The sequence below is a fragment of the Rhea americana genome, unplaced genomic scaffold, assembly GCF_003343005.1.
Source record: "Rhea americana isolate MKP2758 unplaced genomic scaffold, rheAme1 scaffold_284, whole genome shotgun sequence".
Taxonomy (NCBI): Eukaryota; Metazoa; Chordata; class Aves; order Rheiformes; family Rheidae; genus Rhea; species Rhea americana.
In genome coordinates, this window is record NW_028186406.1 from 297,690 (window position 1) to 315,702 (window position 18,013).

Consider the following 18,013-nt stretch of genomic DNA (forward strand, 5'->3'; position numbering starts at 1 on the left):
ATTTGTATTTTTATTTCTGCGCCCCCCCCACCGCCGCCCGCCCCGTTGAGGTCTCTGCCGTCGGCCGCCGCCAGCAGCGCTGAGGACATCTCGCCTTCCCTAGCAGCGAGCCGCGGCGCCGCCGGTGCCCCTAAACAGCGCCCGCACACGCAAAGTTTCTGCGGCGGTTACTTACTTACTTATTTATTTAAACTCACACACTCTCGGTAAATATGGCAGAGGGCTCGGTTGCCCCCCCCCCTTTTTTTTCTCCCCCGCCCCGTATTTATCAGCCGCACCAACATTTTGTCTAACCCGCTTAAAATCCTCGGACGAGTGGCCCTTATCTGCCAGTTGGGAAAACTTCGGGCACACTAAGTATCCGCTCGTGGAGTTCCAGCTTCTCGTCGGCTAGCCCACCGATGGGAGCTTTACGTGGAACGGACGATGGCCTTGCTTAAACGGAGGTTTTCTTAAAAAATTATACCTCCATTAAATTTATACCCGTGTCGTCATCCATCCGCAGTACTCCGTTTTCAGCCTAGCACAGAGTCGTGCCCCGGCAGCCCTAAAACTAACCCGGAGGGGAAAACACCTGGTACTGAAATCGCTCACAGTTACACTTCTGGTGTGTGTAGACAGGGCTGATAATGAAAGCAATGGTAGTATGTCTATTTTTAGCCTRTGCCATTCCTTCGGGATGTCTTTGCCCTGGTGCTTAAAAAAATATATAGAGAGATTATTTCTAATAACCAGGACTTTATTGTGACAAAAATCAAGGAATTCCTAGAATTCCTAGATCAGAATTTGGAGTGCCAAAAGTTTTGACAAAGATGGAATATGGCCTTGACAACTACAGCGCTGTTGGTGATTTTGTTTCTGTATCCTCTCTATCAAAATACAAAGTGAAATTTGCACTAACAACTGTTGATCTTACAAAACGTAGCCTGTTTTAGGTGTGGCCATATGCTAGTGATGCTTCAGAAGAGATAGRGGCACGCTTCACATCTGAGGTTTACTTTGCACTGCATACGAGCACAGTAGCTCTGTCTGACTTCCTGTATCTCGCATTTTTTGTTTCCACTACGCTTCAGACTGTTTCATCCTTTATTCAGGGCAAGCAGGTTAGCAGAAACTCTAGTACTGTAAACAGCTGCCTTCAGCTTTCCTTTCCCACACAGAGGGTATTGAGAATTTATTTATTACTTTTGCTTGTAATTTTGCTCCAGAGTAGATCAGCAGCAGATGCTTCTGACATATTGCCGCTCCATACTTTGAAATAACTATATGCATCGCCGTACGCATGACCTGCAGTTTCGTGTTGATTCATCTGGACAGAACTTATGTTCGAGCATCAACTCAGGCATAAAACCTACTTGCCCACTGTCTTCAAAGATGATTGAAGATGATAAAAGCCTTGCGATAATGTGACTGTTCAGTTTAACCAGACAGTCAGAATTTTGCAGTGCTCTGCTGCCTATATCTGTCTGTTAAACAAATCCTGTTAAACAGTTTCAGTTTTGTCCTCTTAATACTGAAAGTGAGGACTGCCATGATCCACTCTGAGTGCTATAGTGCAGTAGAACTTAATTTATTCAGTTTTACACTGTCTTTCTACAGGATCTGTTCCTTTTTCATTCAGTTTGGAAATTTAGTTGAATTGTAAAATACTATGTAAAAGGACCGTAGGTATTACCTGTTCTTGAGCTAAACTTATGTTTCTTTGATCCTTCATAGCTGAGATCCTAACGTGTCAACGTAAGAATACTCATCATCAAAGAAAAGTGGTTTGGCAGCAATATGGAAAACGGAAAACTCTACAGATTCGTTTTAATCATTGTTGAGTTTTACATCAGGTCTATATGGCAGACTTCTGCTGGCACAGCTCTGTCTGCGAGTGCTGTGACGAAGCGTGACCCGTGACTGACATAGCTGTGCCAGCAGAAGTCCCAGCTGTAGATGCAGTTATCTGCAAAATTCTGCTTTTACTGATATAGCTTGTTTTCGTTTTTAACGGTGTTTTTGCTATACTGGTAGCTGTGTTTTGCCAGGAAAGCACAACACTCCCAGGGCAGAAGGAGATCTAGTGTAATAGTGCATTTATTTGTCTGACTTGAGAGGGACAACCGATCCGTTTGTATTTTACATGTGTGCTCTCCTCCTCCCGTTCACGGTCAGTAGAAGTTTGGCAACTTTTACAGTGAAAAATCTCGTGCCGAAGTAAGCGATGTTATGACTGCTACTTGTTTTTCCTTTTTTCCAGAGGTGTTTGTAAAACTTTGTTTCATGTGATAGGTTGGGATTTTTTTCATTCATATTTTCATTGTTTGCCATTAACTGTCTTACTTTCGTACAAAGCAAGGCAAATTTTTGATCAAGTTTGCCCAATGCAGAAATACTTAGTTCCCACACTGACCTTAAAAGAAATAGACCCCAAAGTGACTCCAAAGGTCTGCGTGGACTCTAGTAAAATGAAAAAGAACCACTGGAGAAAAATTCATTGATTTGCACACTAGGGTGAGTCTTTACTTAATTTAAACCTAGAACACTGAGAACAAAAACTTACATTTAGGTAGATTGCAGTAGTTGCTGTCTTTTTTTGTTCAGAGTTCACGTGCGCAAATGGGGAGGTGTATTTGTTTTTTCTTATTAAAATCTTTTCTTATTAAAATATTTTCAAGGGCATTCTGTTTTTAAGTGGTAGCATGACTAACATGCATAATTTCAGAGATCTTCCTTGGCCAAAAAACCCTACTGCTTAGATCACCTTTATTCTGCTGAACACTTCTAAGTTACTTAAGTTTAAAAGGGGCATAAATATGAATAAAAGATTTGCTTGTTTTTTACTAGAAAGAGCTTTTTGAACTCCAAAAGGGCATGCAAGACACTGAATGTGATCTGATTTGCGGAATACTGAGAAAGCAAATATATTGGGGGAGTTTGGTAACATGAGATAGCACTTCAGAAAACTTCAAAAAGTAAGTTAGAATCTCTCTCATGCATACCTCCTGAAACTAATTCAGGAGGATTTGCTGTGGATTTACTACTTAAAGCATTAAATACTAAGCCTCTGCTAATATTTCTTTTTTAAATGGTGTGGTTCTTTTGATGCCAGCCTGCGATGAAACTTTGTGTACTTGCAACTCACTTTCTTCAGGCGGTTTCTCCTTCTGTCCTAGGGCAGATTTGTTATAGCCATAAAGATACTGATAGCACTTAAACACATGCATACATTCTCCTCTGCGTTCGTCTGCGTTCCCTGCGTACCCTGAGAACTGGCTCCTGAGATGCTGCTTGTCTAAAACACATTTACTTACCCAGTTGTCAGGTCTTTGGTCTTTCTGGACCAACTCCACTCGCTAAACTCACAGTAAATGGGCAAACTGGGAGATGGAGGCTGCAGGCTGTTCACCTTTTAAAGGTGGTGATTGTTAAATTGGTTGCAAGAGTAACATCTAACTTTGCCTTTCAATTAATTCTTTTTTAGCGATCTGTCTGCACAGCTTCTCCATCTCATCTCTAATAATAAAAGCAGGGGCCAGCTTAGGACATGTCTTTAGGAGTATCTCCATCTGATTACAGTATCTCTGATACTCTCGTGCTCTCCCTCCTCGCCTTAACAGACTAAGGATCTCAGGTTCATGTCCATAAACTTCACACGTGTACCTCTTGCTGCGGAAGCCTCCCAAATGAACCAAAAACTCAGGGAACAAAGGCAGCTGAAGCATCCTGCAGGGATGGAAGGAGTAAACGTTCAGGATTTCCTGGATCCATTTGTGCCCCCTTCAGGAGTGCTTTGGAGTAAATCTCAGCGTGAGGTGCACAGAGGACTCTAGGCCATTAGTGATGCACGCTGTCCAGTTGGGTTAGAAGTCTAGTAAGTTCACAGCTGTTATGTAACAGCTGTCTGTGATAGAGGGGGAAAAAAACACAACTCCACAAACTAAAATGATTCTGAAGAAGAAGGAAGTACAGTGGAGGAAGAGCTCTTCAGGAAATCTTATTAAGAGAACAACTTTTGCAGTCCTTTGCATATCTCTGTACAAAGGATCAAAAAGTGGTATAACAGTATTCAGACATTAGCAGCAAGCTTTTCCTTTAGGTTTCCAAAGGTAGTTGTTTAGAATACGACTAAAGCTAGACAGACGTGCTTTCTATGTTGTTCTGTAAGAAACAAAATTTCTCTCTCTCGGGGAGAAGTTTAACCAAGGCTGATGAAAATCATACAATTTTTTTTTTAAAGCATCAGAAGTTTTGGCTGCAACTTGTGCAGATTCATTGAACGTGGAGATTGAGAGATTATACCAAGTTGGCACCTTGGGCTAAGGAATAGAACCCCCTTTCGCTGTTGCACATCATGCAAACAACTAATTTAACTAAAGCTTGTAACCTGTATGTGTACACAAGGAACAGATAAGGTTGTGTGTTCACCCTTACTTTGGCATTTCCTGATGTAAATGATTAATGGCATTTTATGATTGCATGGCATTGTAGCTGTTTATGCTTAGCATTTAGCAAAAAGGTTTTGTTTTTAATTTCTTCTTGCCTGTAAGGGGGCTTTATACATAATATTTTCTGTGAGAAAAGTATATAAATGAGATTTAAAAGGCTGTTGAACTAAGATTTCTTAGGAAATTAAGTCAGAGGTACAGCTGCATATTTTAAATAAAGTTAACACTGTGCATACATTGTCTGCGGACAGATTTCACAGATTTTCAACGTGGCTACAGAGTCACATTAACAAATATGTTTAGGCAGTCATATGGCAGGAAAGGAATGAAATGCCTTTCYTTTTTCATCAAAACAAAATAGGTTGAGGGCAGTGAAAAGCTTCTCCTTTGAGCTCATTTTTGCACCCATGTAAGTGGGGCTGGGGGCAAGAGGAAGAGCAGGGTTTTGCTCCTTGCCTCACTGCTGAAAGCAAGTTCAGGCTTGTTTATGACATTGATGGTTAAAAGTGGCGGTGTCAAAAATAGTTAAGAACAAAACAACAGTAAATCTGGCTGTAATTCAAGAAGGTCCATGGGAACTCTTGTACTACTTTACTTCTTCCAGCAAATTATCTGTCTTGCCTACAATGGTAATTGGTGCTTGCTCTGGAGGGAAAAKTTACGGGAGGCGGTAGGGGGACACGGGAAAAGAGATGACAAACCTCAGGAGGGGGAATATATTTCTTAAATCTGTGGGGCGACGGATCTTCAGACAGGTTTTTCGGTGGTTGTTTTTTTTCCCTCCCCTTTTGAGGCTTGAGGATTGACAAATCTTCAGTGGTGTGCAGGCACGAACCGACTAATCCTTCAGAGCACCCTGCAATCATCGCTGCTGATGGGCAGGGAGACCGAGGTGACTCAGGATTATTCATTACCCGAGACCAAGCACAAAGGAAAAGCTACTGTGCCCTCAGCTAGGAGTAGCAGGAATTTTTATAGCTGGGGAACTACTGGAGGCRGCAGTCCTCCGAAGCGCCCGTAGGCCTGCGCCCTTCCCGAGTTAGGCGCTCGCTCGTGGGCCTGTGTTGGAAACGGGAACGAGAACCAAAGCTCCCGACTAAAGAGTCCTGACCGCAAATGCTTTTTAAAGGCAAAAAATACTCAACCCATGAGCTGGCTCGGCAGACTGCGGACTAAGGATGAACTTTCAGTATTCTGTTGCTGCGGAGCGAGGTTTGCTCGCTAGCTCGTGGGGGAGGCACAGAGGAGCGAGGTCTCCCCAGGAGGCAAAGGGAGGTGGGCTTGTCTCCTATATAGCAATAAATGTGCAGGGTCTCACAGCTGCACTGGGAGGGACACATAGCCTTCACCTTACAGGATCCCAGAATCGGAAAGGGACCTTTTTCTTTACGAAGCTTTAATAGCTCCAGAAACCTGCCCTACAAAGGAAGTTTTATGGACTGCTAAACAAAGTTTTGTGGATGCTAAAAAATATTCCTTTTGCATAAATTTGAAGCCCAGAAAGCCTTTTTCTTTTCAGTCTTTTGTGTATCCACTTCTAGCTGAAACAAGCTTTTTTAGCAAGTTTCTTCTCCGAGTGAGAGRCTTGAACCTCACGTTTGAAGCAACAGTGCAAAGTGACCCACTCTTTTTTTCCTCTCTGCTTTGGCATCAGTGCCTGTCCAATGTATTTTTTTTTAGTTCAAATTTCACAAGGCTAAAGAAAACTACAGAAACATCCCCTTTTTGTCAAGATACTAATATTATAATAGGCAAGATCTGTAGGTTGTATTCAACTTTTGCTGATGCTCACTCTTTAGGGCAGCTGACAATTTCATTAGGTAATTTTCTGTCTCTTTTTAGGAGTGCCTCCAAAACTGAACATTTTTGTGAGTTTGACTCACAGATTAGTTCTGCTGTCATCCTCCCTGAGAAATCGGTCTAGAAGCTCTCTCAAAGGTTTCCATTTAGTTTTGAGTATTTAGAGAGAGAAGCGTATCGAGGAAGACTTACTCCTACCGAGTTTTATCTGTTCTTTCACGTAATGCTAGCAGGAAAGGGGGGAGCAGAAAGCATACCTCACGTGCCCTGCTCACTGCTGTGATCCTGTATTCTGTAAACAACTGAGCAGTTTTCAAGTTTTTAGTTACGTTGCCTGCATCTATTTGTGCTTCTGTTGCTTAATACCAAGATTTTGTGGTCTAAAAAGGTATTTGAGAGTTCCTGGTGGAAGGGCCCCATTCTGGCACTCAYTAAATGTTTGTCTAATGTAAGCAAAGTAGTTTTTACTCAGAAGATGAAGGGGAATGGATAGCTGAGACCTGCTTGGCCTATGTGCCTTGTGTTATGCTTGTATGAAGTTAATATGCTTTCTGATTTGGAGCATCTTCCTCAAATAAATGGATTTTCTCTCTCTAGAGACAGCGTTGACACATGGGAAATACCCTTTCCCTTCTTGTTGCTTCAGGCTTTGCCTGTGCAAGAGTGAGAGCAGAATTACAATGCTTAGAGGCTAGTGCACAGTTATCATCCCATCATCTGGGGGAAGAAATGCAGAAAGGAGCTACTGCTGGTGCTCTGAAGAAGCGAGTGCTTCCTGCAATTTTGCAAAGGGTTTGTTCCCTGGCTTCTTGTTGGAGCACGTATTGGTATGTACCGCTCAGCCCTTACACAAATGACACAGGCTGTTGAAAAATAGCGTTTCCTGCTCGTAAAGACAATGCRAAACTTAAAACTGCCATAAGCTGATTTGCAAGGGACCTTTTTCTGAAAACAGAATATTTGTCAAAAACAGTCCTGATAGCAGGAGACACTCTTGTTTTCTTAGGGTAATGTGACTTGCCAGCTCAGGGCAGGAAAAGGCCAGTTGGGACAGTGGTGAAAGTAATTCCAGAAAACTGGTTACTGCTTCCTCTATACCTTAAAATTCAGTTTGTATTTATCCTCTTATGTGACTTTACAACTGGCCTTGGAAATAGAAGAGAGCTAGCACAGAATAAATTATCCACCCAGCAGAAATTTCCACTTGTGAACGCCTTTCCTCTAATCCCTTTTTGTTTTGGAAAGTTAAGAAAGCAAAAGGAAAATGGGGCCAGGCAACTTCTCACATACCAGAGCGTAGTCACAAGTGCCAGGAAGAGTTGGGTTCAGCTCATCAGATGGCCCTTGACTTGCATTTTTTTTTCCTCCAGATCAGTTAGATCTTACCACTGGGAACAATTAAATCTCTGATCATTTTTGGACCTGTACACTGATCCTCCTCCTTCTTCCTGTTAATCTAGAGTAAAAGATGATGAAGGAGCTGAGATTGTCAGATTTAAGGGGAATGTTTCAAGCAGATAAGAGAAGCACATATTATTTGAGCTGTTAATAGAATAGGAATCTTACACTACCAAAATCTCTTTGAAATGTCTTGGATTACAAGGCTGTAGAGCCTTTTTATGGATTAGGTAGCAGCTTGGAGCGGGGCTGTGACTTTAGGAAACCCATACTATTCTTTGATGTATTTTTGGTTTACGATTTGACCTGAAGCCAGCACAATAGTCCCATGATGATCTGTAAGATGGTTTTCTGCCTGTTACAGTAACCCCTAAGTACTGCTCAACTGAGCTCCTTGTGCATTGAAAAGTGGAACTGTTCTCCTCTAGACTGAGAGCAGTTTCTTAGACTGGCTTTCCTTTTTTGTACCATCTTTCCAAGACCGTTATCTTTTTGCAGGTTTCCACAGCACTTAGTGTAATGAGCGCTTGGATCCCCTTGCAGCTCAGCACGTTGTCACATTTGCAAGTGAGTCAGTGCTGCAGCTCTGGGGTGGCTGGTGGCATATGTACCTGTGAATCTGCGGCAAAGACCTGTGACCAAAGCCCAGCGCCGCAGGGAGCAGCAGGAGTTGCAAGGAGGCCTTCCCAAACCAAAAGCACTGCCGAGTTCGATGAATTAACTTCTTGCCTGCTGCAGYATTGAATAAAAGCAGAAAGCTGTTTGGAAAATGGCAGCAAAAATAGCTCAGGGTATTCCCTGATTAGGTAAAGAGAACACTTCCTCTGAAATCCCTTCACATGGCTGAACAGAAGGATCAACCTAAGTTTAACTTATCTTTTGGCAGAGGAATGAGAGGAATTCACGTTAGCTGTGCCCCTTCCCAGCTAATGTATACTTCAAAGTTTGTTCACATACGGCCTACTTTGCTCTAGGCAGGAGTAGTGTTACAGAGATCCTTCAGCGCACCAGAATTAGCCTTATGCTAATTTTGATTCAAAGACTAGAAAACTTCCTATGTTGGCTCCTATCCCTTCCTTACTGGCCAGAGCTCACAGCTTCTGTACGTTTCATTGACACAGTCCAATTCCATGGAAGCTTATAACAATTTACCTCTTGAATATGCAGCAGGACTTTATCAACAGATGTGAGTTTTCTGTTTCCTGCAGAGCTTGTCTTGGGCTATTGGTATGATTTTTTAATTTTCCATCATTTCGAAACATGGCTAGAAGAGTATATGTTATTTGTTAACAATGATTTTAAAAACAAATCTAGTGTTTGGAAGTTAAGCACAAGGTAAGCACAAATGCAAAAGATTTGGGTAATTGAATACATAAGAAGCTGAACACGCTATCAAGCTTTGATATCAGAGTAATATGATTTTCTCTGGTTATCAGGCAAGCTTTTCTAAGAAAATTACTTGATTAAAAGTGACATCTATTTAAGTATACCCCATTAAAAAAAATTCCTAGAAACTCCTTCATTAAAAAAAAGTCGCTCCTCTTCACCAGCTCCTCTTTTGAGCGCATTAGCCTAGCTGCTTTGAATGTTAGTGCAGCATCCTGGGGCCTCTTAAAATTGTACTGTGATATAAAAAGGCTAGTTTATTGTGCTAGAGTTTGCAAAACAGTTTTCACTAGTAGTGTGTTGATTTATTCTTTGGCTCCCCCCCCCCCCAACAAGCTTTGATTAGCGCAAACCTACCTGTAGTTGAACAGAGCAGGCCTTGTAACTTTGAAGCTGTTTGAAGCAAGCATTAACAGTGGCAGATTTCCACGTTGTTAATTATTGCTGCAAAGGACAGATGGTGAGCGATAAGCTGGCCGTTATCTTTCTATCATATGGGGAGAGTAGCTGAAGCGCGGCTCGGCTTTGCTTGTTTTATTAAACTGTTGGCAACGCACCGCGTAAGATAACATTGTGGCCACGGAAATAATCTCATCTACTCTTCTCCTCGAGCACAAACTTTTTTTGAAGGATGAAAGGTTATTGATGGTTTGACTTATATTGTAAAGAAGGGAATAAATATTTATTGAGAAAGCCACTTCAAAGTCGCTGCAGTGGCATGTGCAAATTAATTATTCTGGTATAGAAAAAAAAAACAGATCGATGGCTGGCTTCTCTCTGATTATTGATCCCGAGGAGCTGAATAAGCCAGAGTGTTGGTTCAGGTGACCTGAACAGGGTCTTCATCATTTCTAAGCAAGTGACTGAATGAACTAAGGTGCAGGATTAGCCTTATCAATAAAACAGCCCTTTCCCTAGAAACCTAGAGGGATGCTAGAGAACAGCAACACTTTGAACGTATCCAGCTCTAAGTGCTGAGTTTTTCTTCTTCCTTGTCCTACCCCTGTCAGTTTGGAGCTGAGATAACTTACGGTTATCTTAAGTTGCAGCCGTGCACAGCAGTGTTTTGCCGTGATGTTTGCTGCCGATCAGGCAGTCGCCCTGGCTGCTTCCTTCCCCCAGCTCTTGCTGACTTCAGTCCTTAATCCTTTAAGCCACTCTGCCCTGTATCTCATTAAAAGACCAAGGATCTCCAGGGGACGGGGTGGCAGTGCAAATGGGTCATTTCTTTGGGCCCACAGAAGATACGCGTGTAAATAAAAGTACTATTTAAACTGGCCCTCCAAGGGCTTCTGGTTAGGTTTATTTACAGCCTGCCTGTCGACACGCTTTTCTTGCCCTATGGTAGACATCTCATGCATTTCTACAAAGCAGAGCTTGGCTTTGGAGGAGATACCTACCACGCGTTTGCATGTAAACCAGCTCCTCAAAACTGTTTTGAAAGTAATAGGTGCAAAATGTGTATGCAAAGGCGTGTATTACTAATATACGACTTGATCCCTGTTCAGTAGGGACCACGGACCCAGTGAGAGGTAACAGACTATTTCAAGCACAGCAGAAATTGTTCTTTTTGAGTAAAGACTAGAATGTTAATTAAGCAAGCAAATTAAAGTAACTACTTAATGTTATGTAGTATTTCTGTGCAGTAAACAACTCTGTTCTTGTAAATTGGGGGTGGGACAAAGGAAAAGGAAGGGTGGAAACCTGAATATTCTAGTGTTACCTGTGATTTAGAAAAGACTCTATACTTAATTTAAAGGAGATGAGGGAACAGAGGGAAATAACTAGTGGGTGTATGTCAGTAGGACAATTAGCATTTCCATCCACTAAGTGCCAGTTGGCTCTAAAATTAATAGAAAACAGCTAGTTCCCTCCCTTTCCACTCCTCCCCTTGGCTTTTGCTCCTGCACCTTGTAAGGCAGCGCCTAGCAAACCCCCGTGAACCGCCGCAAGGCAAACCCACTAGTGCACAGAGAGAGGATTTGCTGTAAAGCGAGCAGCAGAAGCCTCGGCGGCCTCCCCTTGCTCAGCCTGCTGGAAGTAGCACACGGGATACGAACAAGAGCAGCGTTTGGACAAACGCCACCGTGTCGTGGCTCTCGGCGCGGCCCCGCCGCCACGCTTCGCCATCGCTGCCCTGCGCCCGCGAGCCCGGTCCCAAATCCCGGACGCAGCTGCTCGCAGAGCCGCCGCCGGTCTGGCGCGGGCTGCAGCGCTTTCTGAATCCTTAACAGCGTTTAACAGGCAGCACGCTGCGTTAGGATACGAGGAGAGTGCAAGCTGACGTAGCTTGCTTACAGGAGCAAGATCCCTCCCTCTCCCACTTGGAGCATTTTTTCCAAAAAAGCAAGCAGCGCGGAAGCCCTGTCTACCTGTTAACCACAGAAGCAAAGTCACTGTTGCTGCAGGCTTGAAAGGAGGTGGAACTCAGTGGCCTTTACTGCTCTAACTTCCAAACTTCTCCTAACTGTTTCTGTACTCTTTCTCCTGAAGAGGAGACTTAATTAGTAGAGACCAACGGATTTCGTACAGAAGAGCCCTCTGTATTGGCAAGTCCATGTGCTATCGCATGAGAAAACGTTTTCCTGGATCGTTGGTTTGATAGTAAACGTCTCTTTTCCTACCGATTCACAGCTGCACTTGTAGACAGTGTCATTTGTAGCTCCATGGTATTAAGCTTGCAATTTTAGCTGTTCTACCTTAGATTTAATAATCTTTTCAAATTTGATCTCATCCTGCAGGTTTTCCTCAGTTAGTGTTTAACTCTCTTCCTGTTGATAGGATGTTCGCTTGTGTCCAAGTAGTCTCTATTTTCATTGTGCTTTCTTAAAGCTAGTTTGAAATCTCAGTATTAGGGAATAACATGAACAGAATGCTTGCTTTTTTTTTTTTTAGTAAAAAATATGATGAGGCCTCTTTATTCATTTCACGTATGATCGCAGCCAGATTACTTGGTAGTAGTAGTTGAGGAGAGATAGTAGCTTTATTGACAGACTCACAGTGGTCCTTGAACCCTTACCGGAGTTACAATGTCTGGAGAGATCCTAGAAAGTATTCCCGTGGGAACACACAGTAAAGAAATTGTAGATCCAAAAAAGACTACCAAAATTTTCCTTGTATATTTTCTTTCTGGTTTCCTCTGATTTACTAAGTAGTATCCCTTAATACRTATATACACATCCTATGAGGATTTAAGACAAAACCACTACTGGTAGTATGCCATTAATTGATCAACTTGTTTTGCTGATCATTCCCCCCATATTCTCCAGAAATCATTTTCTGTATTTGTGGGTACCAGCTGTAGATTTTCCTCTCTTTAGGGAGCCTGAGACAACGAGACTGTTGTCATACCATCATATAAAAATGCAATGCACTTAAACCAAAACAGCAGCCTTTTGCTGTACCCTTTGGAACCATGTAGTCTTGTTTATAAAATATATAGATTAAAAATGGCTCTGTTTTCAAACTTGTTATCCAACTTGCCAGGGTTAAATAACAAGTGCCTGTTTGTGTACACACACTCTCATCAACCAGCAAGATTTTTAGTTTCAGTGAGGGATCACCATATGGAAGCGGATGGACACTAAGCTGTTACTGCGCAGAGGGAGGAGAAATGATTCAGGGCCGTCTGCTGGATGGTTTTCAAAATCCTTTGGCAGTTTGACTCATATATAACAAGACTGAAAATCACAAAGCAAGTCACTACACTACAGACCAGGATTTTGAGTTACACCAACATACTCATGAATATAGGGCTGAAACAAGATGCAGTTAACAACTCCCTTCAATTTATTCTTGATTTGCTTCTCCGCATTAGAAATAGACAGCTCATTTATGCATTGAGGTATGAAAGAACTTGACCAACATACACTATGGTCACTGTAGTATGAGAAATACATCTTTTAAACTCTGGGGAAGAGACTGGTCATTATTTTGGTACAGCATGTTGGTCTACAGGAGTTTGACATATCTAATTTCAAAGCCCTCCTGCAATATAGATGCCAAATATCCTGGGCAACTTTGAGCAAACTTTCTCTTTCCTCTGAACATGTGTCAGTCAATCCTTCTGCTTGATGTGGGCTATTTGCCTTCAAAAGAAAAGATTTAACATTATTAAAAATGATAGTGATRCAGTTACCTGTCACAGCAAATTTGAGATATCTACTTTGGTGTGTTTTGATGCATGATGTATTAAAAGAGATTTTCAGCATTCTCAGCTGCTGTTGACTTCTCATCCATTAAAAAAAGTGCAATGTGATTTAGGAAGTTTCACGTTCAGAGATGGTATAGTATCCCTAGCATAATATGTCTATTTCTGCTGTTGTGTTGATRCCATTTGTAGAGCTGCCTGCAGCTTCTCCCTAGCAAAATCACAGTTTATAATTTATATTGATAACTACAGCCTCCATATCCCTCATTCTCCACCCCCAAAAAAGTACAGAACAGTTTTCTGTTAGTACCTGGTTTTCTGAAACTCCGTGTGTGCTGAAGCTCCTGCTGTTCGCTCGCTAACACGTGTCTCTTGAGGCTAAAAGCCTGCAGCACAGCCTCACAGGTCAAAACTGCCCCCTCAGCCCACCAAAAAAACCCAACCAAACAAACAAACAGAAAAAAAACACTTCTAGCTCTTTTTATACACACCTGGGTAAGAGCTGCTCAAGTTCAGCTGGGACCATAATCAGAGTTTCAGCTGAGTAATGGCACTGTGCCAGTCATCTCTTTGAGTTTTGATGCCAGTGTATGAGAGGCTCTAGGAAAAGTGTTAGGACAGACCTATACCCAAAGAGTTAATACATACATGTGTAAAAAATCAACGCTGCTTCAGTTCCCATATCCCCGGCTGCATGCTCCCTCTCTGTTGCTTGCAGCAGCGCTGGTACTCCTCTGATCTCAGGGTTAACTGGTACAAGGAACTAGGTTTAGCCCCCTGAAGACTAAACAAGCAAAATGTGTATACATATATATATATATATATATATATATATATATTTAAATATTGGTTTGGTTCCAGGACAAGTAGAGCAGAAGACTGCAACCTTAGGAGTTGGGAACCTAGGCAGAATTCATACTTGTTTTAAAAAATGCCTACAGTGGCTCTCAGTTCTTGCTTAATGCTGCCATTATGCAGAATAAAAAAGTATATTCGATTTAAGTTAGATTTCTCTTTTTGTAGCTATGGAAATTATATTGGTGTTCATTTGACTCAGTACTATTTCAGAATAGTATTAAAGTGACTAATATCTGAAAAATGTGTGTGTCATCTGACTCGCAGTTCAGGCCTTGTTTCATTGGAGGGCCTTTGACTGCTGCAAATTACTTTAAATTGGCAGAGCACTTCTCATAACAAGCGATATTTCAACATAACTTGGTTGGGTGCCCTTCCAAAGAGGAAACGATGATCCTGAAACTTTTTGATGGCGTTGTCTGGTCAGTGGTCATCTCCTGGCCCATGGGCAGGTACGAATGAGTATGGGTGGGGTGACTCAGATGTTCTAACCACCACCGTTCTTCAGGCTTTCATCACTGGGACCTAGGATGTTTGCCCAACATCTGCCAGATGGGGAGGAGCAAAGCTGCTGGGATTTGGCAGCAGGAACGGCCAGCTCTGCTCTGATTTCTGCTCAGCAGCTAGAGGGAAACTGCTGCTGCCCCAAGGCTTTGAATCGACACACATGTGACAGCAAGGACCTGCRTTTGGCCTGAGCCTGAACGCTTAGCCCTCTGTGCCTGACTTGGGATGAAATAGCAAGCAGAAGTACAGATAGTTTTCCAAGTGCCTTTTAAACTGGAAATATACCCTGAAAATTAAATCTGGGTCTGATATTACTACAGTATTATGGTGTAGAAAACAAGAATAAGAATGCCACTAAGCACAACACATTTCATAAAGCAGTCACCCAAGAGCTACTACTGGTTCTTGGGAAGCAAAATTTRGGATGCTGCAGCTGTCCTAGGCCCAGATTTGGTATAAGTACAGATTGCTTCAAGATATGACAGATCAGAAAGCAAAATGAAGACCCATCCTGGCTAGGTGGATAGACTAATAGGTCTGRGAGCTAATAAGTGTCACCCTCTAGATATTTTAAACACAGTGGGCTGGGTTTTAAATCCTAAGAATGAATAGGTCTTGGTTGAGCAGCAGTATTTTCCGGTATGAGGGGTAAGAATTGTCTTGAGTGCACCAACCAGAGTTGGGAGGATTCTCTGCAAACCCAATAGGAAAACAAGCTTTAACTGTTACAGAATATTAGGTAGGAACTTTCAGCATGCATCTGGAGCTAGAGTGGGTGTCTGGGATGAACCATCTCTTCAAAGGAACTCAGCAAAGTTTATTTTGTAGTTAATAACCATTTGAACATTTCTGTTCATTTTACTGCCCTTTTCCTTAGAAGAAGTTGAGAAGTAGAGAGTTGAACACCTGCAGTCGTCCAAACAGAGAAATGCTGCCTTGGACCGCCGGGCAGCTGCTGCAGAAAGGGGGTCGCAGCAGCAGCGTGGAGCAGCATGGAGAAGGTGCTGCTGGAGAAAGCTGGTGCTCGGGTCAGATGGAGGGAAGACGGACAGCTGAATTGAGAGTGGGAGAGCAATGGGTACCAAAATTGAGACCTAGGTGCTAAGCATGGACAGTTCTGATCCAAAGAGTGAAGTCCAAGTACTGAAACGTGATGAGTAAGACTTAAAGATCCCCAAAGTTCCCCTTCTAATATGAGGCCTAAATATTTTCTTGATGTTCTGCTTGATTTTCACCACGCGGATAGCCTTATGTTTTCCCCTTACAGTCTTTATCGTACGTTATGGTTGAAATAAATGTTGCCAGGTAATAAAATCTCATTTACTTTTAGAAGATGGGTTGCAAGTAATTCTAATCCACAGCCATGGCAGCCTTATTCACTGCAAAACTAGCTCGCTGCTTTTTGACATGAGCAGTGAAATTTCTTATACCAAGTATAGTAGCATTGCAGTGTGCTTCTTCGCACTAAACCTGGGGCTGGGCGCTCCACGGCTGGCAGGGACTGCAGGCTCTCCATATGCTCAAACGTTGGCCCCTGTCTTGGTGGTGATTCACAGCTCTGCTGGATTGCTCAGACAGGCTTCAGGGGTCTACAAAATCCAGGAAGAGTGGTGCAGAGGCTCGATGCAGTGTAGATCTGCTTTATGCCTGTCTGAGGTCAAGGAACCCCATGACAAAAGTAGAAATAGGGTTCTTGCAGCTTGCAGAAAGGACTGTGAGGCCAGGAGATGCTGCATCATTCTGTCTGCATGTGTTTTTAACATAAAAAATAAATTCCAGAAAACTTGAGCACAGGAGATTCAACAGTACTGAAGTGTAGTCTAAAAGTCTGATTTCACTGATGAGTCCTGYGCCTAATTTTCAGGCTCTGAAGTGGAGAGCTAAGTTTTTCGGATCTATTCCGGTGTCCTTACCTAATCCGTTTCATTTATTTCCCTGGACTGAACTGCTGCAGCCCAGCAGCAGGAGTGCTGAATCCTCTTACACGGCGGCTTTTATTGCCATATGACTTCTACCTGTAAATAGAAGTTTGCTGTAATTAGAAGCGTGGTTTACATCTGCCATGTGCTTGAAACTTGGGGGTTTAATTCAGTGTAAATGGAATTTCCTTGTGTTTTCTCAAGGGAATAAAAAAAATAGTCTTCTAGCTGAGGCACTTCACAAAGGAGAGCTCTGATAACTTGTGTTTCTATACAGTGCCAGAAATCTGTTTTAGCTATCTGCAGCAGTAGTTATTCTGAATTTGAAAAGCTGTTGTAGTTTAAACTAAGCTTGTAAATCAGATGTGTGACCTTTTTTTAGTTGGAAATTATCTCAGCTAGCTTCCTCAAATTCTTCATAGGTTTTTGACTTGTCAGTTCAGCAAACCAAACAAGGGAAGGTTATTTTAAGATCTTCACACCTATTGCAGCTGGTTGTAATAGAGGTACACAGATAAAGAAAAAATGCCTTCTGTAGACCAGTCAGTATGAATTCGTATAAAGTCAGGGGGTTTTATGTTTTGTGTGTCTGGGAAGGAAAGGAGTAGGGTGAAAAGAGCAGTGAGCAGCTTATTCAGTCAGTCTCATGTTATAAACTGAACAACAACACCGTCTTTCTTGGAGTTGTGGTCTGCAAAGGTATAGAGGACAGCATCTCACCGTATCATCTGTAAATATCATCTGTATGGGTTTTTTTTTGGTTGGAACATCAGAACGCTCTTCTGGCAAGTGTCTGGAAAATTAGTTGGTTTGAACTTGTCTATGTGCAAACTCATTCTTGAAATGTGAGTACACTTGATACTCAGATACCCTATATGTGTAAGAACCGCTAATGGGAATTTTACCTGCACCTTGTTCTYTCTCTCCTAGGCCATTAGTAATAAAAAGATCTTGACTGATACTAAGAATGAAAAAGCATGAAACAGAAAAGCTAGATAGTTAATGGGGGAAAAAATCAGCTTATTCCCCTTCAAATTGCAATTTCAAGTCTTTGGTAAGGGAAGAGCAAAACTGGGACTTTTGGATGCTGGAAATTCTTGCTGTAAAAAATAGGGAAGAATCTTCCTCTCAACTGTTTCTGCAGGAGACAGTAATCGCTATAGGGAATGAGTGAAATGCCGTTGTCTTGTTGACAGGTTCTGTGAACTTCTGTAAACTTAAGTGCATGTGTTTTTGCAGAGTGTCAGTGGGAACAATGAAATGAATTAGAAAATAGGTAAGAATAAAACAGTAAAGTAAATACTTAATATTTTTTCTACCAACTAAGATTTTCTGTATCAAATATTRTTCTATTTCTTAAACAATAGAAATTAAGGAAGGTTGATAAGTGGCATACAGTAACGGTTGTGATGATCTTTCAGACTAACAGGGATGCCAAAGGAAAAATATGATCCTCCAGATCCTCGCAGAATTTACACCATCATGTCAGCCGAAGAGGTAGCCAATGGGAAGAAGTCTCACTGGGCCGAATTAGAGATCTCGGGTGAGTGGATTTGGTTTTGACTCTT

At 42.2% G+C, this 18,013-nt stretch overlaps 1 protein-coding gene across 4 annotated transcripts in view; it reads left to right on the forward strand.

Moving 5' to 3' along the window:
• The first annotated feature begins 72 nt into the window (after window positions 1-72).
• CNOT6L (CCR4-NOT transcription complex subunit 6 like) overlaps window positions 73-18,013 on the forward strand; it is a 31,025-nt gene continuing 13,084 nt past the window's right edge. Inside the window, exons 1-2 of one of the 4 annotated variants that reach the window (XM_085308830.1) lie at window positions 73-206; window positions 17,867-17,988. In XM_085308830.1, coding sequence (XP_085164956.1) covers window positions 17,877-17,988 — 112 coding nt within the window. In that variant the 5' untranslated portion in view covers window positions 73-206; window positions 17,867-17,876. Of the gene's footprint in view, window positions 207-2,487; window positions 2,497-7,042; window positions 7,058-17,705; window positions 17,722-17,866; window positions 17,989-18,013 lie in introns of those variants that run through there. The other 3 variants (XM_085308828.1, XM_085308829.1, XM_085308827.1) reach the window with 3 other exon arrangements.